General features: G+C 37.2%; 1 protein-coding gene across 1 annotated transcript in view; it reads left to right on the top strand.

Annotated features, from left to right (window-relative positions):
• Zdhhc15 (zinc finger DHHC-type palmitoyltransferase 15) overlaps positions 1-19,100 on the top strand; it is a 129,981-nt gene that overhangs the window by 38,908 nt on the left and 71,973 nt on the right. Inside the window, exon 2 of the mRNA XM_010631276.2 lies at positions 2,318-2,344. Coding sequence (XP_010629578.1) covers positions 2,318-2,344 — 27 coding nt within the window. The remainder of the gene's footprint in view (positions 1-2,317; positions 2,345-19,100) is intronic.

Genomic DNA, 19,100 nt, shown 5'->3' with positions numbered 1-19,100 from the left:
TTTTTTTTTTTTTTTTTTTTTTTTTTTTTTGTACTGGGGATCAAACTCCGGACCTTGTGCTTGCAAGGCAGGTGGTGGCACCACTGAGCTAGCTAAATCCCTGGCCCAGTGAATTTTTAAAATACAGATTCTTGCATCTCTATCCAGAGGTTTTTGTGAAGGGATGCTGGAATCTGTATTATTGTCCTACTTCTTAAGTAATTAGTAGGATTATCCAGGTTTAAGAGTAACTGAACAAAACATAAATTAATGATAACTATCCATACTCCAGAGATGTAAATGCAGACTGGCCAGCAGGCAAAGTATAATCAGAAATCTATGTCAGTTCCCTAAGTGAAATTTTATCCCCTTTCTTAATCCACTAAGAAATATCTAGGGGGAAACTGGAAAACATTGTCATTCATTTTGATATTGAATAAATCATTTTAAACTATCAGATATAATTTTAGGTATCTGTAATTTTTTTTTTTTTAAGTACCAGGTATCTAACTTGGGTCCTTGCGCTTGCAAGGCAGGCGGCAGAACCATTGAGCTAAATCCCTGGCCCTAATTTTTTATAATTACACTTATTCTAAATTTATTGTAAAACCTAACCTTATCTAACAATTCACCTGTTTTATAAAAGTGATAATTATGTACAGATTATGTGCCGGCACTGCTGTAGAGTTTCTTTTATGTGCTTTCTACTATATTTGTTCATCATCCTCATTAAGGCCATATATTAGGTTTATTCTACTTGTACCCTTTCTCTGAAAATACAATATATATCTACTTAAAGAAGTCATGACATGCTTTGTTTTGAACCCAGTTGTCTGTGATGAAGAGCTAGTCTGTATGTTCCACCTTTCCATAATTTTCTTCACATCTCATTGCAAAGAATCAGTAAATAGATGAGAGAAAAAGGGAGACAATGCAAAAGACTATTTGGTGATAATTCCAGTCAAATATCTCCCTAGGAGTAAAATGAAATTTGAAGAAACAGAACAGATGTAATTACATATATCACCACATTACTTTATAATCATATATGACAAACTACCCCCTAGAATTGGCTAAATGTACACTTTTCCAAGAGATTCATCATAAAGGATTCATTTACTAAAAGTTCAGTATGACTCATAACATTTCCATTTTAAATATAAAGTATTTTAGCCTCTTCCTTTAATAGTACGGTACAGTATTAGAAAAATAAAAGAAAGGAAAAACTATTGACATAAGTGCTACAGTCTTTTAGAATAAGACATTTTCTTCTTCAGAAGTAGATCACTTCCTTCCAACAAGGAATTTTGCAAGAAAATAATTCTCCCTTTGATTTATTGGATCCTTACAGAATTTCAAGAGGTGAAAAGACTTTCAAAAGCACGTCTACTACCAAACTAATGTCTGAAAGTCCTCTACAACATTTCCAAGTATTTGTAATGGGAAAGTTACATCTTTCCAAAGCTGGTAATCAGTCACCAGCTTCCTCTTGTTCTTCCTCGACATTATCTTTTCTTATATTGAGCTAAAATGTATTACTTTGAAGCTTTTATCCATTGATTGTGTCTCTGCTTCTAGTTCATGTAAATCAGTCCCACTTATGTATAAGAGTTCTTAAAGATGGTTATCCCATACCTGCAGAATTCACTACTCATTCTATTTACACATTGTATCATCCCAATATCTATAAGTACTAGGAGATTTTCCCTTACTCATAGTGCTGTAGCACACAACCAAGCAAATGAGAGTTAGGACATTTCCTTCTTATTGGAAAATGTTTAAAGTGATAGAAACAGTATATGTAGCATATGTGTGTATCAAATATTTTTATACCCCATTAATATGTGCAACTTTTTGGTGTGTCGGGTAAAAATAATAAATAAAAGCAAGTGTCCAGGCTGAGGTAGAAGGAGGTACAGCAAAGATCAGCTAGGTTTTATTGAGATCGGTGTCCCAACAACTCTGTTCTCTCTCATTCCATTTTAAAGGGATAGTATTAGCCCAATTCAAGGCCTCATAGAACCAATTCAGTCATGCAACATGCTTGTGTAAAAATCATAAAATCCCAAGTTGACACAATGAGGCTTCTTATTCACACTTCTATTTATATTGTCAGAATATGTTTTTCTTGCATGGATTAGACTGGAATTCTTTAACTGGAAAAATAAACAAGGACTTTTAAAAATGGAATCTAATCATCCTTGCTTTGTTCCTCTTAGGAGTTATTGTCATTGTACAAATTGCTCAGCGATGATGCTGTGAAAAATGCAAAAACATGAATATCACTAACATTGATCTCTCTTGCTCTCTCTCTCTCTCTCTCTCTCTCTTTTCACAGTGACTGTTTTGAGCCCAGCAGAAAAGGGTAAGTAGATGTTGTAAATTGTATTGTTCAGGACTGCTTCTTTCTTTCTATATAAAAGTACGTTATATAAATGTTTATAAATCAAGCAACTCACTCAGAAATACTTAGGTGATTGGAAAGTTTAGGATGATGGTTTTAAGGAAGCTTAACAAGAAATACAGTAGAATGTAATTTCCATGTCTCTTTGGCTATAGGAAAGGAATTAGAAGCTACGAGGATGTATAGTAGAGAAGGACATAGGTAACCAATCTGTGTGCCATAGTGACCTTATTTCAGTAATGGCAAACCTTTTTGAGCTTTCAATGATACAAACAGCCTGTTGTATCATGCAAGCCATAGGTTCACCATCACTGCCTGTATGTTGGCTCTTCACTATTTTCCTAAGTATGTGACATTTCTTCCCAATGCATCCACTCTTTAAGGGATAGTGTAAAGGCCCTAGAGAAGGCTGCACTGACCATGTTCTTTATCCTGTCATAGTTTCAGTATATTTATTGTGCTTAACTTCACTCATCACCATCATTTTGGTTTCACCTGCAATTTTTTCCAGGTTTCTAAAGTACAGTGGACCCTTGACTTACAAATTCAATTTTTTCACCAGGGTTGATTGTAACTCAAGTTGGTGTATTGAAGGCTCAGGCTCCTCTACACAGTCTTCAAAGTGTCTCTTCTGTCTGTATACAGGCAGATCTCAGTGTCCTTAGAGAGTCATTGGCCAGGATTTCTCAGTTAACCCCAAACAGGAAAGGATGTTGTAATGTTCTTTTCAGAACTCTTTAAGGCTTAAATCTGTATCTGAGACCACCTGAAAGCACAAGCAGCCAGCATTGGGGTCAGAAGTGAAGACTTTGTTCATAAATTAAAACTAAAATTCAAGCTGTAACCCAAATTGTTTGTCAACTCATAACTCAAGGGTCCACTGTATAAGCTAAGGCTCTTAACAAACCTTTACCTTTACATTATTTTATCAGTAATAGCCAGAATATGTTTTGTAGCCACAGTGTATTGACAATTATCACTTCATGGGAATTAATTGCTATAACACATTAACTCATACCTCGCTGTTTTAAAGCCCTAGTTTGCTATTAGTCATGTAATAGAAGCATTAGCTGTAGAGACAACAGAACATTGTGCTTGGGAGACAGTAGACTATAATATTTTTAAATGTGGGTTCTAGTAGTTAAGAATATGAGTTCTAGATTTAGAATTGTGAATTCTAGCTGGGCGTGGTGGTGCATGCCTGTAATCCCAGCACTCAGGAGGCTGAGGCAGGAGGATTGCTGTGACTTCAAGACCAACCTGAGCTACATAGTGAGTTCCAGGTCAGTCTCAACTACATAGTGAGACCCTGTCTCAAACCCCCCCCCCAAAATTGTGAATTCAAATTCTGATTCTGCCATTTTGTAATAAATTATTTTACATCCTTGTGCTTGTTTCATTTGTATATATAATAGAAATATACTACCTAATTCATAGAGTTTTAAAAATATTCATTGGAATGCAAAGTTAATAAATTATTTTACATCCTTGTGCTTGTTTCATTTGTATATATAATAGAAATATACTACCTAATTCATAGAGTTTTAAAAATATTCATTGATGCATGCAAAGTATTTAGAATAGAGGTGAACAAAGCACATTCTTATATCTCAATAAATTACTACTATTACTATTAGAGTAAGCCCTAAATTGCTTATTATTCTTGAGTGTGTGTGTTTGTTTTCCTGGGGACTGAACCCAGGGCTTTTGCACTGAACTCTATCACAAGCCCCTTTATATTTTTTGCATTTTATTTTGAGACAGAGTCTTGCTAAGTTGTCCAGGGTAGGCTTGATCTTTCAATTCTCTTTCCTCAGCCTCAATTAGCCAGCATTGTGGGTGTATACTACCATGCCTTGCTGCCTTTTATTCTTATGTACGGTTCTTAAGGTCAGAAAGCATATTTTATACTCAAATATTAAATAATTATAAATAAATATTTTTCACAACGAACTTTCAAGACAAGTTAAATGGTGGCTTTGATGATGCTATACCATAATGGAAATAACAACAATGATATTCTTCTTATTACTGAAAACTACAATTCATTGTGCCAGCAACCCGCTAAGTTTTATATATACATTAAGTCCTTCAATACTTATATCAACATAATGATGCATGCATTCTTATGTCCATTTTTTATATCATTAGCATCTTATGTACTACTATAGTTTTTCACACCAAAGAAACTATTTGGTATAAGAAATTGAAATTTAGAGACATTAAATAATATATCCCAGGTCATTTGACCAGTGAGTGGTAGTATTAAACTTCAAAATGTCTGACCTAAACGTTATGCCTTAAGCAAACCTGCATTTGTATTTTACCTTTTAATTTAGTTTTACTTAGATTAGTTCCTTACTCAGAAACTTGATGGTCTATTGCTTTTTTCTCCAGTGTCTAAAATACCATATGTTGGGCCAGAGATTTAGCTCAGTGGTACTGCTGCCTGCCTCACAAGTGCAAAGTCCTGAGTTCTATCCCTGGTACCAAAAAAAAAAAAGACAGATAAAATGAAATACCATATGTTCACATTTGCAAGTTATCGATGAATTCAACTACACCAATGTGAAGTGCCATTTGTAAGCTACCCAGTTGCCAGGATTTAATTTCTCTAGGAGATTCTTGCAAAAATATATGACTTTTATTGTTTCTTCTGAATGTAGGATCTTATGATCCCAAATCACTTTCTCCTCATAGTTCTTGAATTTATCAATACAATAAAGAATAAGATTATACAGTATAATGGGACAAAGCAGAAGATGTAACAGACAGAAGATTTACATTGTAGTTCTAATACATATTTACTCACTCCATGACCTCGGAAAGTAACTCAACTGTCTGAACTACCATTGTTATAAAATGAAGCTAGTTTAATAACATTGTATGGATTTATTGTAAGCTAGTGAAAGTATGCAGCACTAGTATGCTTTTAAATATTAAGTATTAGCAATGTTAGTTGTTACTTTTTTATATGTCAAGATTTGTTTCTATAGCCCTAGAAAACTAATGCAGCTGGGTAAACTAACAACTATTACCTGATAAATTATGACCTATAATTGTCTGTGAAGAGAATTGTAACAGTAGCAAATAAGCAAAGACTTTTGTGTTAGATCTATCTGGAATCAATTCAACTTTGACAAATGCCAAATATGTAACATCGGGGAGCCTAACAAAACTCTTGCTTTTTCTTCTGTGAAATAAAGGCAATAATTGCCTTTCATGAATGAGCATGAATGAGATGATATTTGTAAAAATCTGAACATAATGATGGGCACATTATAAATAATAAATAGAAGCAAATATTATTATTGCATGATTGTTAATATTAGAGATGACCTGAAAGGTCTTTCTTCTAAGATGTATGACATGCTTCAGGACTATAATTCCTCATGACTCCCATTATGAATAGATTGTGAAAATGCATGCATTCATATTGTATGGCTAGAAAAATTGAGATTCAAAGAAATAAAATATATTGACATAGTCATGCTCATTCTAGTTTACACAAAGGACTAAAGCCCCAGTTATCTGAGCCATAGTTCTACATATTATATGTTGTGTCAACTTTGATTATACTTATATTGGTCTCAGAAATTTTTAAGGAATTTTTACCTGTTCCCATAGATCATACTAAACACATGATAATTATGTATTTATTTCTTTTTATTTCATAAATGCATTTCAAAGATGTTCTCACTTCACTCAGCATAATACTACCCACATTTAGAAGCTCTTCAGAAGAAAAACTTCCTGTCTCTATTCTTGAAATGAAGATCTGGGTTGAACTAGATGTTATGAATTTAGTAGAGGCCAACAGTTTATAAAGCTAAGAGATGAACTTAAGAATGAGATGGACATTAGGCCCAACCCGCCACAAAATCCACATAAATTGAGAATAATCCATTGTCCACAGTTGCTCATCTTTAGAAATCATTTTATTTTATTTTATTTTATTTTTCTGGTACTGGGGCTTGAACTCAGGACTCTGTGCTTGCCAGGCAGGTGTAGAAATCATTTTAAACAGAAGCTCACCTTATTCTCTGCGAATTCATTTGTGGTTTTAATGGAGTGATTACTAAACTATCTGGTTTCCTTCTTAAAGTAAAAATGATTATAATTATTTACCTCTCCTTAAAATGATGTACTTCCTGAATATTAAAATTGTTGCAGACAAACTTGATAACCCTCAAAATTCATGCATGAAGTCCTAACTTCCAGTTCCTCAAACTATGATTATATTTGCAGACAGGACCTTTAAAGAGATAATTAAACTAAAATGGGATCATTAGAGTGGGCCCTAATCCAATATGACTGGTGCCCTTATAAAAGAAGCATATTGGAACAAGATAGGTACAGAAGGAAGATCACATGAAGGAAGACACAGGGAGACATCCAGCTACTAAAGGAGAGAGGCTTTAGAATGAAGGAACCCTGCCAACACTTTGATCTAGACTCCAGAAGTTAAGAACTCAAAACTTTAACAGAAAGAAAACCACAAACAAGCCAGTTAAAAAGTAAGCAATAGATCTAAGTAGACATGTTCCTAAAGAAGACATACAAATGGCCAGTATGTATGTAAAAAAAATGCTCAACATCACTGATCTTCAGGGAAATGCAAATCAAAGCTGCTATAATATATTTTCTCATTCCAATAAGAACAGCTATTATTGAAAAGACTAAAGATAAATGATTGCTAGCAAGGATGTGGAGAAAAGGGAACCCTTACATATTGTTGATGGGAATGTAAATTAGTACAACCATTATGAAAATCAGTATGGAGGTTTGTCAAAAAATTGAAATTAGACCTTCCATATGAGCCAGCAATCCTACTTCTTGGTATACAATCAGAGGAATTGATATCGGTATGTTGAAGAGATATCTGCACTCCTGTGTTCATTGTAGTACTATTCACAATAACGAAGAAACAGAAACTTCCTAATGGCACAGCTGATGAACTAACAAAGGAAATATGGTACAGATACACAATGGGATACTACTCAGACATAAAATCCTGTCATTGCAACACCATGGAGGGAACTGCAAGTTATTACGTTAAGTGAAATAAGCTAGGCACAGAAATACCCCAATTCTCACTTCTATGTAGAATATAGAATAGTTGATCTTGTTGAAATTGAGAATAGAGTAGTGGTTGGCAGGGGCTGGGGACAGTAGATGAAAGCAAGGGAGGTGGAAAGGTTGGTCAATGAGTAAGTAGTACAGTTAAATTAGATAAGATTAATTTTTTGTTTGCTATTGTAAAATAGGGTGACTATAGATAGAAATTATGTAGTGTATATCAAAAAAGAGGAAAGGATTTTCAATGTTTTCATAATAATGAAGAGAGATAAGTGAGGAGATAGATATGCTTAACCTGATTATGAAATATATGCTTGTATTGAAACATAACAATACCCCAGTAGTATGTATATTTGTTCTTAGTGCATCAAAAAATAAATTTAAATTTTTAAGACAATGTATTATCTTATACTTTACCTTGTAAGTTTACTTTATACTGAAGCTTTGGAGATAAATGTTTTAAAGGCTAACATCTAAAAGATTCATTGATATTTATATTTATTTTGTTACAAAAATTATTTACTAAAAATGTAAGCAATACAGAAATACAGAGGATAAAAATTTAGGTTCCCATTTGCATTGCTCCCTCTCTTATCCCTATTCACAACTACTGATGTTAGTTTGATTTGTGTTTTTCTAGATATGTTTTCTTGAATTTATTTGCAAACATATCAATATAGGTTATATGTAGACCTTTGAATAATATAAGGGGAATATCGTAACTCTCAACCTGCTAGATATCTGAAATTCTGAGTTCGTGTTCTCTAAAATTTAACAGTGAATTCTAGGAAAAATAGAAGTTAAGAGTATGAAGAATTTATGGAAATATAGCCTTTGTCTAAGAGAGACAGAAAGAAGGGGTCCAGAAAGTGGGGTACTCAGTGACCCTGCTTCTCAAGGGTTTGTTTGTTTGTTTGTTTGTTTGTTGGTATCAGATATTGAATTTAGGACCTTGCACTTTCGAGGCAGGCAGGCAGTGACACCACCGAGCTAAATCCCTGGCCCTCAAGGTTGTTTTCTTAGGCAAAGAAACAAGGTAAGGGCTGGTTCAAGGTGGATCAAAACTGTAATCAGCTAATAAGATTAGAAGCATAGTCATTTAGATACTGTTCATCCAATGGCAAGTTACAAGGTGGGTATGAGGTGAGATGAAACTACAGTCAGCCAATAAGATTACAAGTACAGTTGCTTAGATAATATTGATTAAATGGGGAAGCAAGTCATTTGGCAAGCTTAGATGGAATGAAGAAGTATTTTCTGAGAAGGAATGGGCTCCAGGGATTTTGTTTCCCTACCCAAGGGATTGATACCTATTTAGAATATGTTACCACTATTTATCCCTAGGGGAAGTATGTGAGTGTAGTAGTTCCTCTTTATTGAATCCTGGCCTTCAGTAAATCAGCCTCAATTATCTTCTGTATTGACTCCCTCAGGGGCCTAGCCTTGTCTAACTGCCTATAATTTATCTAAATAACTTAGCTGTCTACAATATTCCCCTAGCTGAAGAAGTATCCCTAACTGTGGTTAGGGCCATAGTTTCCATCTAACTGTTTCAACCTGAGAAGGGTTGATGTAGGGGAGTTAGCAGTCAGGGGTCTGCTCTAGAGAGCTAATCTAATGGGCCTTATATAGAAGTCGTATTGTAGGTTAGCAGTTATGAACTTTTTATGAGGTCAATCTGATGGATCCCAGTAAAAGGAGTATAGCATATTTGCTGTTGATTCCATCTGTATGATCACTTGGAGTTTGACAGCCTCTTGGCAAGAATACATAAAATTTTCAAGAAATTAGAGCATGTATAATCAAAGCATGAGCACTAGAATGGAAAGGCAGGTTGGGGAAAGAGCCACATTTAGAAATTCTTAAGGATTTGAAGTATCAATTGTAATCCACTGGCTATTAGACCCCTCTAATGATTCTATAAATCTGATACTTTTTCATACGTCTCACTAATTTTAACTGTAGGAAGACAGAGTTCAGTGGCTTTGAAGAATGATTGTAATTATACAACTAAAAATGTGTTGAGCTCTTATAGATTCTACTGTAGTTTTTCTTAATGACCCATGACAATGGACAGCTACCAGTGTAGCCAGAAACTCCCAGAATGGGGTGAGCAATTGGAGCCCTTTTTTATATCTAGATTTATTGCTATGATCTTCACTTTAGTTATAGTTTTCTACTTAGTGTTTAAGACCAAGTTAAAGCAAGAACTGTGTTGATCAAAATTAACCTCATCAAGGTCGGTAAGTGTCCTAAGGCATTACTTTGAAACCATGCATAGAGCCTCTCAGCTTCTCTGTCAGTGTCAACCATCAGGTTGGGTAATAGCCTTGCTTGACTATATTGTTTTCTGTCAAAGTATGGGAGTTTTTTTTTTTATCCCTTGGTGACTTTCCTTTGGCACACTACATTTGTTGATTCTTGTCCTCTGGGACCTAACATTCTCCCTGATTGGTAGAATGAGTGACTCACCAAAGTTGTAGGATTCTAAATTGAAGGTTCCCTTATGTCCTGGGTCCTCATAGTCCTTGGAGGACCAGGGCCAAAATATTAGCTGTCCTCTTAGACCAGTTACCTTTCTAGTTCTGTTCTCCAAATTTTAGTTGTTGAACACCCAGAAGAGATTAGTGACATTAGTAGTGCAGTAGGAGCAGTGAGCTTGACTATTATAATTTTATCTAGACAGTAAACACTTTTGAAATATAAAATACAGTTAGAGGACTATTATTTCCTATCAATTATGGTTGTTCTAGTACTTCAGTCCCTGTAGAATGTTAACAGACAGCAGTTACATACTTTTACAGAGAAAACTTGAGATTAAGAACCATAGTATTTTAGCGTAACAATCATGATGACATTATCTTCACAACACACTTAAATGTCTTTGTGTGTGTGTGTGTGTGTGTGTGTGTGTGTGTGTGTGTGGTAATGGGGATCAACCTCAGGACCTTATGCTTGTGAGGCAGACACAGCACCCTTGAGCTAAATCCCCAGTCCCAAATGTCCGTCTTAGTATAAAATAGTCTTTTAGTCAAACATCTCCATCTGATCACAAGATATTAAATCTCTCTCTCTCTCACCCACACACACGTACACACACACACACAATCTTCACGTAAATTTTTATTCTTTAATAGTACGCCATCTAAGGAGAATATGTCAGCCTATAATTGTACCTAGAAGTTTATGTTTATCCTCTAAGTTTTAGACTGTGCCATTGTACTGTTTGGTGCCTAAGTATCCCTAAGTGTAGTGATACATATAACACATTTCATATAAAAACACTATCTAACGTGATATCATGCAGACTTGACATGTACCTTTTATCACAAGTAGCTGGAGTACAAGACAAGGGCAGATACCTGAGTTTTAAAAGATTATTACCATAAACAGTATCTTAGAAGCCCTGAAAGGCATGAATACATTTAGTACACCATGAAATTAGCAATAATTAGTATCACAGGTATATGAAAACCTTTGTCCCTTAATTTAGTTTTGTACCAAGAACAACTTTTAATAAAAACTTACTGTTTTACCCAAAGAAAACTTAGAGTCTCCCATAAAGGTATGGACATTTTGGGGTCCCTTTGTGAACAAATATTGGAACAAAATATTTCCAAGCATCTGCTACTTTACTTACTAAGGGGAGTCCTGTCCAGCAACTGCCCTAAGCCCAAGGGCCCCCATTTAATTATCTTAACAAATGTTTAGATGACCTATGAGAACCAGTTTGTAACAACACATTGTTTTGTTTTGGCTTTGGTTTTCTTGGGGGGGGGGTTGAGACAGGGTCTCACTATGTAGTTGAGACTGACCTGGAACTCGCTGTATAGCCCAGGCTGGTCTCAAACTCACAGCGAGCCTCCTGCCTCAGCCTCCCGAGTGCTGGGAGTACAGGCATGAGCCACCACTCACAGCCCAACACATTCTTCTTGGGAGATTCTCAAGTTACTGTACACAGACAACAATGTGTATTGCATTTATAAAACCAGTCTTGACATCATTTTGATCAGCTGGCTACTTGGATGGAAGATGTATTTAACTCTGATGACATTTATCTATAAACTAACTTAAGTTATAGGCAAATATTTTAAAAATCCAAAAAGACAAAAAAAATTGTTGAGCTCAAACAATACACCTGTAAGACAGATTGGACAGACAGATGACACACATAAGACAACTTGTTTATAAAGCCAGAGTGCACTCAGATGTATTCTGCCAGGTCAAAGTACAATAAACCTTTTATAATTTTTAGGTTTGTAACTATAAATAAGACTTGTCATAAATTTTGTAGGCCAATTAACAGAAATTTCTTGTGATGAGAGTTAGAATGAATTAAAACCTTTTACATCTATGAAAGCAAAGACAGTTTTTCAGATGGGCCATAGGCCGATGGTTTATCTGCCTGGAATATCTAGCTATATAGGCTTTTCATTGTTGTTTTGATAGCCATAGTTATTGGATAGTCACAGCTGATAGCCAAAACTGCCATTTAGATAGCCACATGTAATTGTTCCCTCTAGAGGGGTAGATCTTTAAAAAGTAAATTTAACCATTTCTAGGAGAGAGTTCATAGTCCAGGTCTGGGTATAGAAAGAGACTAGGTGGCACCCTTTGGAGCTGAATATGTATGTTAAGCGGTGGGGGAAAAAGCTTGCCAGGGTTCTAATTTGTACTGCTGCAGATGTCAACCAATAAGAGTTTTTCCAATTTTGCCTGTGACCCTTGGACCATATTGTAAGACCTAAAGTCTCACTTCCACTCCACGGAGCGTGAACAGCCAAAAAGGCCTCCACGATGCTGGGCCCTAACACCCAGCGAGGCTCCGGGAGCTCGACGGAGAAACGAGAAACCCAGGAAGGAACACACCAGGCTAGATGGTAAAGAGACCTTTATTAGTCTGGCCAGACGGCACTCCCGGAGCCAGGTGGCTCAGAGAGGCAACTGCTCAGGGGCTGAGGTACTTTTTATAATGTTTTTCTAAACAAAGAGTCAGGGAATTCACAGAACAAGACTGCAAACACATTGCTTATGCAGGAAATGTTCTAGGGTCACTTTTTGTCAAACCATTTGCCCCTGGGCGGGCTGTTAACCAAGGTAGCAATTAGCATATGAAGAAGCACAGTCTGGCCTATTAGCATGGAGTCACTTTAGCTTATTCAAGTCTTACTATATGTAGCTATAGGCCTTTTTATTTAAGATCCTCAGCATAGTTCTGAGAATAGTGGCCAGGCAAAATGTTCTTGAGAGAAGTCATGATGAGAGAGGCATTCTTCTGGGGACTGTGGCTGTGCCTATTCTTTTATCACTTTTTGTTTAAAACTGTTGTTATACTCATAAAGTTCCTTAGGAATGTCTCATTCTACCAGTGAACTTACTTGTGTTATGAAAATCAGTCTTCCCTGCCATAAAAACCATTCAGCATCTTTCTTCAGAGGATAGTGAAGTTCAGCCTAAGGACTAAAAGGCAGATAAACTTGGACTAAACCTTTTATATTTATTCTTTGAGAGTTTCAGGATTAAATCTAGATCAGAATATATATATATATTCCAGAGGTAAGTATGGCACAAAAACTAAAACTAAATCTTAACATCTCAGGTATGGAAAAACAAGATCAAGAGCTTTTCCCAGACTGATTCTCTAATCTTCTGCAAAACATATCTCCAGATACAAGAGCTATGGTTGTCTCTGTGTTGCCAAGCAGAAAATTAAACCAATAATCAAAGAACCTGAATGGCTGAATTTTAGCCTCTTGAAGGAGAGTGAGAGAATGAAAGTGTAATCATGTTCCCAAGTTCAATATGAGTATCTGTCATTTGTGTTTCTTTTTAAACTGATTGAAGGCGTGTGCAATCTCACTATATCCTGTGACCCAAAGGCAACAAAAGCCTGTAAATTCCTAGAAATTCCCTTAGCTGTTTTAGAGTCTTAGGCTGTGGTAGGGAAGGAGTTGGGTTTTTTGTTTGTTTTGGATATGGAGATTGAACTAGGGACCTTGTGCTTGGGAGGCAGGCAGCAGATCCACTAAGCTAAATCCCCGGGAATCTGTTGTTTAATTATTCCTTTCCTCAGTCTTTGGATTCCCTTAGATATGATAAGGTCCACATATTTTATCTCAAGGTTGGAAAGTTTTTCCTTAGACTAGAATCCTTATAACCCCTGTCTGCTAGAAAATTCAGCAGATCACAGGTACCTCGGCTACACTGCTCTTCTGAGGGGGCACATGACAGCATACCATCTACATATTGCGAGACTGTGACTTGGGAAAAACTATAGTATTTCCTTCTATTAAATCAGGATCTGGGTATGTCCTCATCTTTCTCCAGATAGTTGACAATTTAAAATAACTGAAAGGCTTAGTTCTCATCTTTCTTATACCTTCAAGAATACATGCTGGAACATGTCTCCTAATCTCTTGTCTGGTTGGAGGGCCACGGGGATCCTTTGATGGGGACTGCTTGTGCTCCAGTAGGAGGAATTGGCTGTTCCCCTAGCTGTCTGTTTTTTGACCTTCTGAAATTAAGGCATTATTTATCTCCAAATGTAGTAGCAGCTTATAATGCTGCTTGTCTCTCACTAGAAGTCAATGTTTAATTTAAAAGTAACATTACATCCTTCCAATCTAGTTCACAGGTCTGAGTAAGTCTTCTAAGGGTCTCAGTGTACTTGTTAGGGTTGTCTGAGAACTTCTCTAGGTCTCATTTGATCTAAGGTCACTGAGAGGAAACATCATATAAACTGGAATAGTCCCATATTTGTCATTTACTTCCTGTAAAGGATATTATCTTTGAGGGCCCTGAACAAATTAGCTAAGGATGGATACAACCATGTAGAGACTTCAATTATGGCTACCCTAGAAACCCCACACTCAGCATCCGAAGGTGTGGGGGAAGCTTCAGACTTGATAACAGCGGTCAAGGCTTTGATTAAAGTTGTCTTGGAAACCTCATACTCGGTTCCAAAGGGTGAGGAGTAGCCTCAGGCTCACTGGTAGTGAATGTCTTAAAGGCCAAGTGTCTGGTTTTCTGTGGCTTACATTTATGCTTTGTACACAAGCAAGAATTACTTCTTAATGCAAAGAAGATCTGAATGTAAGCAATTTTGACCATTTTCTCTCTTTCTTACAGTATGATTTTAGTTGTGAAATAGCATCATAATCAGTATTCCCTCTGTAGTACTTTTCTCTCTAGGACTTAGGCTGACCGTGTGACTTTGACACTGAGTTCCCCAAAAGAAATCTACTTGATTCCTATATCCTCAAGGAGTCCTCAAGGTGACTCATTCCAGAGCAGGTGACTGCCATCTGGAAGGAACCAGAAGACAGTCTGCCTGGACTAGCCGCCTTTTACCAATTTAGCTGCCCTATCTTCCCCAGGAAACTCAATTGTTAACTCCAGCAGGTATTTTAAAAGCACGAGTTACAATTGATTTTGTGTTTAAAGAAGGAAGCATTGTTGGCAAAACCAATAATCAAGAGATCTGAACCACTGTTTTCTAATTCCTTGAAAGAATTTGAGGCACATAGAAAGATCACCTCTAGAAGCCAGAAAAACAAAAATGACTCAGAAGAATTTTGCCTGTGAAGAAGCCTCCAAGGCACCTGTCATTTACCTAATCACCTAGGTAAACTTAGCGAGACAAAGCTAAACTTTATTTAAGGTTTAATCTAAAACTTCTGTGTCTCTGAAGCTTCACAGATTAAACTTATACTCATTACCTAGCAGGCACATTTCACATGTTAGTAAAGATAGATTTATTGGTTTCCTACATGCACTTGAAAGGAAGAGAAAGGGTGACTAAAATCCCTTTTTATTCGAGTTAGCATATAAAAAACACAGAATATGTAAAAACTGAATTGTTTCTCTGGTGTGAGAAACTGAAAGTGTAAATGAGGACCAAAATGTATAATAATGTGAAAATAGGGAGAAAAGTTTCAAAACAGAAGGGTAACTAGGGAGAGATGTGGGGGAAAGGAAAGAAGGGAAAGAAAAAAATGAGAAAAGAAACAAATCTTTTATAAATAGGGAGGGGTGGAGTTGTGGTTGTGGAAGGGAGGGAAGGGGAATGGGAAAAAGCAAGAACCAAGATATATCATGTACAGGTACAAATTCCCAAAGATGAATGGGTTCAGAATGTATACCTAAAATGTACCAATAAACTTAATGAATTGAAAAAAATCAAGTATAGTCACTAACTAGTTGTCATTTTCCTTCATGTAAGGCAAACTGATCCAAGCAGCTTCAGCCTGACTTCTTGGATGGAGGGGTGGTTCTTACTGCAAGGTGGTTTTAAAGTTAACTCCCAATGAGTTGGAGAAAGCTTAGGGGGAGTTTGTAACTTACTATCAGAGAGAAAAGTCCAAATAAAAGCCTAAGCCAATGTAACCCCCCCCAAAAAAAAAAACTCATTACAGAACATTTTACAAGTTTACAGTAAAGGTTTTTAAATCCACAACTTATGAGCAAAGGTATTTCCCTCCCTACACACATAAATGATGAAAAATAGACCTAGAAGGGAGGGGGGGAAGAGGAGAGAGAGAGTGTGTGTGTGTTTGGGATTCTCACTTAAACCAAACGTATTGCTCACCTAAGATGACTTTCCTCTCTTCAGTATTAACAAAATGCTCATTTTCTATGGGCTCAACTTAAAGGTCCTTAGTTGCAAAATTTTGGGATAGTTTTAGAGACCCTTCCTTTCTCTAACTGTAAGGAAAACATGAAGTGGCAAGGAAAGATTAGAAATGAGATCAGGAATAGAGGTCTTTTCTTCTCATGCCCATGGTAAGTTATTAAAGACAACATGCTCCTGTCTTAGGTCCAAAATTTTAACAAAGTATTGCTACATATCGCCAGCTATTCATTTCTTATAAAACTCTTAACAATCACCATTATTGCAAACATATCATGAGTTATGATCTGTTTTTTGTGGAAATATCATTGTTATTTTATATATAAAACAGCATTTTATTTTTATGAAAATACATGACTCATTTTAAGGTAGAAATAAAAATGTCTATAAAGGGGGGGCCAAAATAAACATATTTTACATAAAACTCTTTGGTTCATTAGTTTTATCAGTAACTGTCTTTTAACAAATTCCCTGTAAAGACTGATATTTACAGGGAAAACAAACACATGAACAATTCTGCCTTTCCCTCAGCCCCCAAGATTTCCAGAGTAGCGAATTAATTTTTTTTGTTTTTGTTTGTTTGTTTTTTTGTTTTTGTTTTTGTTTTGGTACTGGGGATCAAAATCAGGATCTTGCACTTGCGAGGCTGGTGGTAGCTCCACTGAGCTAAATATCAGGCCTGTGAATTTAATTCATTAATTTTCCCGGTACTGGGGATCGCTCTCAGGACCTTGCTCTTGACAGGCAGGCGTGGTGACACTGACCTACATCCTGGCCCTTTGATAGCGAATTTTAAAATCTTTCAGCTCTCCACTGTAAATTTTAGTGGCCTCGGCTCCTCCCTATTGAGTCTCAAGCTTGTCAGATAAGTTCAGTTCCACCACCTTCTGCAGTGGAGGTGACATCAGTCTGGGAGCTAGGCTGGAGAGCAGGCTTTCCCCAATGGTACGGGGTCCTCATCCTAATTCCCTACCCAGGAGATTGCCAGGGTTGGGCTTGCGCTGGGAGCTGTCAGACACCAGAGCCTCAGACCCAAGAAGGGCGGTAAGAACATCAGGCCCTTAATTCCCCTGTTCTGCCCCGCGGGAAACCCTGGCAGCGGTAGCTCTCCTAGGGCCAGGCTTGTCAGAGCTGAGCAGGGTGCTGAGTCACTGGCCCAGAGCAGCGGATGGGCAGCTGTGGATGACCCGGTTCCTATCCTCGTCTGCAGCCTCACGGCCTTCTGACCAGGCAAGGCAAGCAAGCAAGGGGGGCACAGACCCGACACCACTGGGTAACTAGCACTGGGTAACACACGGAGCGCCTACTCTGCTTCTGGCAGACAGAAGTGAGTTACTCATCAGTGTGTACTTTCCAAAGTTGAAAGAAATAATGCAAAAGGGTAAGCTTTTCTGTGACTACTGGTCACGGAAAAAGTTTTATAACGTGAATATGAGTGCTGGAAAACTACTGAAGGTTTGTAAATTGCAGTATTATGTTCATAAATAAATAAAAGAAAATCCTCTTAATATAACAAGATAAACTTTCTTTAAAAAGGGCGTAAGTTTTGAACAATAAAGCATGAAGGGCACGACGTCAGTGGGCGTCATTCAGTGGCTGATTTCAGTACTGGAACTGAGCTCAGGGCCTCACACATACTATGTAAGCCTCTACCATGAGTTACAGCCTTGGTCCTATTTATTTAAAAAAAATTTTAAGTAAGTGGGACTGTGTATGTAGCTCATTGGTACAGTGTCTGCTTAGTTTGTGGAAGGCCCTGGATTTGATGCGCAGCACCAGGGAAGAAAAAGCTCTCCTTCGCTGGCTGCAGTGGCGAATGGAGCCATTCACTGTCACGCCATGAGGCCCCGTGGAGGCCAGTGGGCCGCCTGTGCTCAACTGTGTTAGTGGTCAGTTCATCTGTTAATGCAGATGTAATGTGGGACGACTGACTGTCATTCTCAGTGTTTTCATTTTCAGTGTTTGTCCAGCTTTCGCCTCATGCTGGGATTTCAGGCATGTGCTACCAGGCCTGGCTGTCATTTTGTACATGTACACTTCAGAAGATATTCTAAGAGAAAGCAAATTTCCTGCTGTCCTCTACTAAACTGTTTTACTGAATATATAGTATATATTTTTAAAAATATACTAGATTTCATAAAAAGACCCACTCTATGGCATTTTCTACATTTACTTATAGTTACTGACAGGCCTCTGAGCCAGACTCCCCCTCCCAAGCAGACCCACGACCCGCATCCACAGGAGCAGAGATTACAGGGAGCCAACAGCCACCCTGCTGCTCCTACCACAGTACTGTTTATCAGCCAGCCCCAGGCCCATCAACCATGAGACTAAAATTTTCCACCCTCTGGACCAGTGCACCCTCCCCTACCTAAACTCCTCCGTATCAACTGCGTGCACACTCTTCTCAGTGCCAACAGCCTTTTTACCCTTGGCCCATCTGCACCCAGATGGCTACACTTCTTGCGTGTTTCTTGAACTTTGCCTGCCTAGGTGGTCTCAATTATGCCTCTGTCTGACCTTACAGTTACCATTAAGGTCCCCATTTCCCCTAGTGTTATTGTCTAACAAAACAAGAAATTCCAGTAAGTTCAGCAACTTCAACAACAGGGTCCCAATGCAACATAGACAAAACCGGAATAAAATGTAATTTTAACAAAGACAATGCATAGAGAAAAACACAAGGCATAAGACAAAATTTAACACAATACCTATTTAAGTCACAGTCCAGAGTCTATGAAACAAAAACCAGAATTTATGAAACAAAAAACCAGAATCTAAGAAACAAATGCAAACTCTTGCCTCCATCCAATTATCTTGGTGGAAGACTTTCAAATGATATAGGGCATATGATATATAGACTTCCAAATATTATAAGGAAATTTAACTCCCAAACTGCTAGTCACATTCTTTGTGCCCTCCAAAGTTGAAGACTGAATTCTAAGAAGAGTGAAGATTAAGAGTAGGAAGAATTTATTGAGAGAAAGATGGCTTTTGTCTAAGAGAGAC

The sequence above is a fragment of the Fukomys damarensis genome, unplaced genomic scaffold (assembly GCF_012274545.1).
Source record: "Fukomys damarensis isolate Sample0158 unplaced genomic scaffold, DMR_v1.0_HiC HiC_scaffold_39, whole genome shotgun sequence".
Classification (NCBI taxonomy): Eukaryota; Metazoa; Chordata; class Mammalia; order Rodentia; family Bathyergidae; genus Fukomys; species Fukomys damarensis.
The sequence above is the reverse complement of the archived record's forward strand: the minus strand, read 5'-3'. Positions and strand labels throughout refer to the sequence as shown.